Below are 6,679 nucleotides of genomic sequence, written 5' to 3'. Positions count from 1 at the left end.
ACCTCGTTGGTTATTTCTGGGGTACCTTGATTGGGAAGGGGTCCAACGGAACTTTCTGTAATGATGAAAAGGTTGTACGTCTTGATTGGAGTCGTGGTTACAAGGGTGGGTATATTTGTTGGAGGGGCTCTGATGGCGCAGCAGTTAAGCACTCGGCTGCCAACGGAAAGGCTGGAGGTTGGAAAGCTACCCATTGGTTCCAGGAGACCTGGCGGTCTTCTCCCGTGAAGATGACAAACAAGAAAACCCTCTGTGGCAGTTCTACTCTGGGGTCTCTATGGGTTAGAGCCCACTCAAGAACACAAAGGAGCCCTGGTGGGGCAAGGGTTAAGCACCTGCTAATGGTCAGGCTGGAGGTTCAAACCTAGCCAGTGTCTCCTCGGAAGAAAGGCCTGGTGGTCTACTTCAATAAAGATCACAGTCTAGAAAACCCTACAGGGAGGATAAATGTCAGAATCGATACAATGGCATCTAAGAGCAACATCTGAGAGGCCTTCAGAGTTTGTGGGAAAATGGGAATGAAAAGATACTAGAATTTTTCCACTAGCATTTTGAAGCCCTCTTGTCCATCTGTTAAAACTCATCAGATGATACCCTTAAAGCCTATGCATATAGTATACAGGAATATGCCCGAGAACCACAAATTGGCATTTGAGCAAAAGCCACCAGTAGGGGGAGAAAAAGAGCTGTTTCTCAGAGAGTTGTGTATTTCAATTGAATACTTGAAAGGGGAGCTTTTTTTTAAAACCATAAAGTTACTTTTGACATATGTGTGGCCTTTAGTGGTGTCCCTCCCACCATACACCCCCGTCTTCCTCTCCGCAGCCCACCTCCCATTCTGAGGAAGCCAGTGGGCTTCAAAAAGTTTGTTGGGAAATTCCACTATCCTTTCATTCTATTCGTCTACAGACTTTTTTTTTTTTTTTAACTTTTGATTGTAAAATGAGTGAAGGTTTACAGACCAGATCATCAGTCTTACATTCAACAAATCACATGCTTCGTTTCATTTCAATGATTGTAATCCCCTCCATGTAACATCATGTATCCCATTTTCTCTCTGTGAGTCTTGTTTCCGTTCTCTCTCCTTTCTGAACTTTGTCCTTAGATCTTGAATGGCTGTCCATTCCATGGTAGTGTACTTGTTCCCCCCCCCGCCCCATATACCTATCTACTGCTTAGCTGGAAATTGAGTCACGAGGGTGCGTTCAGTTCCAGACCTGCAGGGTGACCAAGGGTCATAGTTACTCCAGTCTCTCTCTGACAGGTAAGCTTGGCCTTTGTTGTGATCTTGACTTTTGTTCCACATTTTCTCCCACTCAGTCGAGGACCTTCTAATGTGATCTCTGTCTGAGCCGTTGGTAGTGGTAGCCGGGCACCATCTAGTTCTGCTTTCAGCGTCGTGGAGACTAATAGTCACGTGACCAGTTACTTCACGTGACCCATTGATTACAAGCACCTTCAATTTCCATCGCTTTTCTTTATCCAGACAGGGAGAGACTAGTAATTAGTTACACCTTAGATGGCCACTCATGAGCTCTTAAGATCTCAGTCATCTGCAAACTTTTTGAAGTTCCTTAATAGGAATCCTAGTGTGGTGCTGTAGGATAATCACTAGTCTGCTAACAACAAGGTCGGAGGTTCAAACCCACCAGCTGCTCTATACGGGGTCCTATGAGTCGGAACCAACTCGACGGCACTTAACAACAACACAAAAGTCTGCTCCTGCCCGTGCCTGCTCCATCTGTTGCCCCAGCCTCACGGCTGTCCCCTTCTTCCTAAGATGACGCGACACGGCAAGAACTGCACAGCGGGAGCCGTCTACACCTACCACGAGAAGAAGAAGGACACAGGTACCAGGCGGGAGCCTCCAGGGAGCCCCTGGGGAACAGGGAGGGGGTGAATGTACCTCAAAACCTCCATGGCTCTCAGCACTTTCGGTTTTGCTCTGTGTCTGCTTGCTCCGATTTTGACGACACCCGGTTCTCACGTGAGGAGCAGCTCACCCGTTCAGAGCGTCCTCTGCTTGAACTCATTTGACCCTCACAATACCCTGAGGATGGCAGTATCCCCAGCACAATGGCAGTGTTACAGAGGGGGAAACAGGTCTGGTGGGGTCTTAAACAGGGACACAGAGCTAGAAGTGTTGAGTCAGAGTCGGCTGTTAGCCTTCCCCTAAGCTGAGGCTTGGTGACAAAATCTGTCTGTCTGTTAAAAAAACTGGCCCTCTTAGTATTCACACCTTCCTGGTAGGCTCCTGTCCCCCAACACGTGCACACAGAGCCACATATACCCAGACTAAACTATGGTCTGCCTGTTTCTTCCCAAGCCTCCCTTCCACCCTGAGTTCTCTCTGTACCTCCTCTCTCTGTCTTGTCCCTTCATCCCACTGCCCATCTCTGTTCCCAGCGGCCTCAGGCTATGGGACCCAGAACATTCGACTGAGCCGGGATGCTGTGAAGGACTTTGATTGCTGCTGCCTCTCACTACAGCCCTGCCATGATCCCGTTGTCACGTGAGCTGGGGGTGACTGGGGAGGACGAGGGGACTACACAGAGGACTGACCCCCTAGGCAAGCTACTTGGCCTGTCAGAGCCTTAGTGTTCCTATCTGAGATATGGGCGCAATCCGAGGGCAGATGTCAGAGGGTATGGAAGAGAATACAGTCTTTATGGGGTGGGGCTCTTGGGACACAGACTGGAACATTTTTGGTTGGTAAAAGGCTTCCATTTAGTGCAGCAACTAAGTATGTGCTCAGTTAAAGGTCTTTTATAAGGAGCTCTGGCAGCGTAGTGGTTACGAATTGGGCTGCGAACCTTAAGGTCAGCAGTTCGAAACTACCAGCCACTCTGCAGGAGAAAGATGAGGTTTTCTGCTCCCGTAAAGATTTACAGCCTCTGAAACCCTGTACAGGGTCCCTATGGGTCGGAACCGACTTGATGGCACTTAACAGAAATATGGAAATAACCGTGAGAGTAGAGTACCACCCGGGGTCCTTACAGCCATCCTCAGGTTCCAGAACAACTGAGAACTCAGTGAAACTGTTATACTCAGGCTGACGGTTTATTACCCCAAAAACCAAGCAAACCAGATTTGTTGCTGTTGAGTTGCCTGCGGCTCATAGCTTCTCTGTAGGACAGTGTGGAACTGCCCCTGCAGTGTTTCTGAGGTGGTAGATTTTTACAGGAGCAGGCTGCCTGCTCTTTCTCCCATGCAGCAGCTGGTAAGTTTAAACCATCAACCTTTGGATTAGCAGCCCAATGCCTAATGCACTGTCCTTCTTATTACCATGAAGTATACAAGTAAGTATCAGCAAAAGTGAAAGGCATGTAGGGTACACTCCAGGAGAGAGCAGGCCCAAGTTCTCCCCGCGGTCAGAACTTGTTTCCTCCAGGAACACTACATGACAGTGTGTGTGGAGTATTGCCAATGAAGGAAACTCACCGGAGCCTGGTAGCCAGGGTTTTTATTAGAGGTCAGTCCCACAACGTGGCTGACTGCCCATTTGGCTGCTTAGTCTTTAGCCCCTTTGAGGTCATGCTAAGACCCTGTGAGGTCATGCTAATACCCTGTGAGGTCATGCTAATACCCTGTGACCAAGGCCTCCCACCATAAACCACTGACATGGCCCAAAACCCCAAGTAGAGTCTAGAGGTTACCTCCCAGGGGCAAAGCACAGGCCAAATTTTCTTTGGAACGTGCAGGCTTTGGACAACCCAAGTCTGCTGAGTTAACCTTTTACTGACTTTCCCTACAAAACACCAGATGATACTACAAAGCTATGATTGTTAAAAAGGTATGTCCTCAGCACAAGAATTCATCTCTGAGATCCAAGCTGAGCATTCAGTGAGATGCTCCCTGTAAGAAGTGTAGTAGGTGCACAACGCAGAGAGCTGATGACTAGGCTGTGACTATTAATCTCTGCTGCGTGGCCTGGGCTAGACCTGGGTTTCCTTACCCTCCCCCGCTGTCTGCAGCCCCGACGGCTTCCTGTATGAGCGTGAGGCCATTCTGGAGTACATCCTGCATCAGAAGAAGGAGATCGCTCGACAGATGAAGGTGATGGCAGGAGAAGGAGGGGGAAGAGGTGTGGGCAGGCGATTTTGAGGCTAGCAACTCTGGGCCCTCCAGTCCACCCTTTTTTTTCCTGTCTGGACCATTGCCTTTGCTGTTCCCTTTGCCTGAAACACTGTTCCTCCCACTTCTGGGGTAAATCCTTCACACTCTCCAGAATTCTGCCCAGGCACAGCCTCCTCTGGCCACCTGCCAGTCCAGGTTCCTCATCGTCCAATACTATTTCTGTCAGAATGTGTCACAGCTGTGACTGTACATGTGACACATGACTACATCCCCCCACTAGACTGTAGGCCCCAAAGGCAGGGGGCGAGTCTCTCTCCCACCCTGCCTCGTCCTATGCCCTCAGTCCTCAGTAAATGCTTGTTAAATAGACTCGGCACCTCAGTTTCCTCATCTGTAAAAAGTGGCCGTCAAGTTGATTTTTGCCTCCATTCACGTCATCCCGTAGAACTGCCCCACAGGATTTTCTAGCCTGCCATCTGCATGTGAGCGGCTCACCAAGCTGTTTCTCCCAGGGGCCCATTGGGTGATTTTGAACCACTAACCTTTCAGTTTGCAGTGGACCATGTTTAAAATGAGGCAGCCACCAAGCTTTACCAAGCAGGGCTCTTGTCAGGGGCATTCCCTGTGTATGCCTCAGTTTACCACCCCAGAGTGGCCCAAGTTCACAACCTGCAGGATGACCTTTGGGCCACTCCTCCCACCCTGCCCGGCAGGCCTATGAGAAGCAACGAGGTGCCCGGCGAGAGGAGCAGAAAGAGCTGCAACGGGCAGCAGCGCAGGACCAGGTGCGAGGCTTCCTGGAGAAAGAGGTGGCCATTGTGACCCGGCCCCTCAATCCCTTCACCGCCAAGGCTGCCTCCGGGAAGGGCCTAGATGAAGCCCAGCCTGGACCCAGTGCAGGCCTCCCAAGTAAGGACAAGGACAAGGCACTGCCTAGCTTCTGGATCCCGTCGCTGACACCTGAGGCCAAGGCCACCAAGTTGGAGAAGCCTGTGAGTCCCCCAGCACCCCGCCCCCACCTTGCAGGGGAGGGTGGCTGAAGTGAAGTCCCAAGGCCCCCTCCTGTGGCCTCTGCTTTGCACTGACCCTGTCTAACACCTGCAGTCCCGCACAGTGACCTGCCCCATGTCGGGGAAGCCTCTACGTATGTCCGACCTGACGCCGGTGCGCTTTACACTGCTTGATGGCTCGGTGGACCGCGTGGGGCTCATCACTCGCAGCGAGCGCTACGTGTGCGCTGTGACCCGAGACAGCCTGAGCAACGCCACACCCTGCGCCGTACTGCGGCCCTCGTGAGTCCTCAGGGAGGATAACAGGGACACCCTGCACTGGGCTGGGCTGGCAGTCCGGTCTGGCCTCTCACCTTCAGCCTTACCTTGTACCCCTGCACCCCAGTGGGGCCGTGGTCACTCTCGAGTGTGTGGAGAAGCTGATTCGGAAGGACATGGTGGACCCAGTGAACGGGGAGAAGCTCACGGACCGAGACATCATCGTGTTGCAGAGGGTGAGCAGCAACTCCCCTCAAGACACATACACACACAGCCTTCCCCTGTGCCCCACCCTACCGCCCCTTCCTTTTTGGGGAGTGTGGGGTCCATCCACGTCCTTCCCCTTCCCCTGCCCAGACCCAGCCTCCTGCCTTGCCCCCTTCCCAGACCATGCCTTTCTTCCCGAATACAACCTCTGTGGCTTTGTGGGTTAATGTGCTAGACTGAAAAGCCATTTGAACTGCAAGGTTGGCTGTTCAAGCTCAGCTGCTCCTCAGAAACCCTATATAGGATTGCTATGGGTCGGAAGGGACTCCATGGCACTTAACAACACAACAGCCCTTTCCCGGACCCTACCCCTCCTCCTTCTCCCTGAAGCCTTGACTATTCCTTCTGCATGTGACCCCCCCACCCCTGCTCCCATCCTTCCCTGATACATTCTTCCCGGACCCTGCCCTTACACTGCTTGTATCCCGGAGCCTCTTCACCGCCTTCTCGCCTCCACAGGGCGGCACTGGCTTCGCGGGCTCCGGAGTGAAACTGCAGGCTGAGAAGTCACGGCCGGTGATGCAAGCCTGAAGCGTGGGCCACAGGGAGAGCTTTAGAGTAAAGGCGCTTGGATTCGGCTCAAGAGTGGCTCCTTCTTTGGTTGCGGGTGTGTGGGACTCCACTGGGGTGCCAGCCGAGTGTCCCGGCTATGCAAGGTGGAATTTCTCATTCCAAAGACTAGGCACAAACAACGAATGTGTTCTCACGTGAAAAGCAAAAACCTGAATCCAACATAAATGCATCTGAATATAATTGATGAAGGGAGAGGCTAGAGCCAAGGTCCCAATCACAGTTGCGTGGGGGCCGCTGTAATCTCATAAACAGACATTCCCTCCCTTCCTGTCTGTTCACTCAAGTAATGGGCTAAGAATGCGGCTGCTAACCACAAGGTCGGTGGGTCAAACCTACCAGCCACTCAGTGGGAGAAAGGGAGGGCTGCCTGCTTCCATCAACATTCACAGTCTTATTACTATGTAAGGTTGCTAGGCATTGGAGTCCTGGTGTGGTGCTATAGGATAAGCACAGGACTGCTAGCCATAAGGTCAGTGGTTCAAACCCACCAGGCG

At 51.9% G+C, this 6,679-nt stretch overlaps 1 protein-coding gene across 1 annotated transcript; it reads left to right on the top strand.

The window, feature by feature from the left end:
- The first annotated feature begins 1,779 nt into the window (after positions 1-1,779).
- Positions 1,780-6,189, top strand: NOSIP (nitric oxide synthase interacting protein). The gene is made up of 7 exons (XM_006868201.1): positions 1,780-1,850; positions 2,407-2,512; positions 3,975-4,056; positions 4,791-5,069; positions 5,182-5,369; positions 5,473-5,581; positions 6,072-6,189. The coding sequence occupies exons 1-7, from the start codon at positions 1,781-1,783 to the stop codon at positions 6,141-6,143; spliced, it is 906 nt and encodes a 301-aa protein (XP_006868263.1). The 5' UTR covers position 1,780; the 3' UTR covers positions 6,144-6,189.
- The last annotated feature ends 490 nt before the right edge of the window (positions 6,190-6,679 follow it).

Source organism: Chrysochloris asiatica, unplaced genomic scaffold (assembly GCF_000296735.1).
Source record: "Chrysochloris asiatica unplaced genomic scaffold, ChrAsi1.0 scaffold00116, whole genome shotgun sequence".
NCBI lineage: Eukaryota > Metazoa > Chordata > Mammalia > Afrosoricida > Chrysochloridae > Chrysochloris > Chrysochloris asiatica.
Note: the sequence above shows the minus strand (reverse complement) of the source record. Positions and strands in the feature narration are given on the sequence as shown.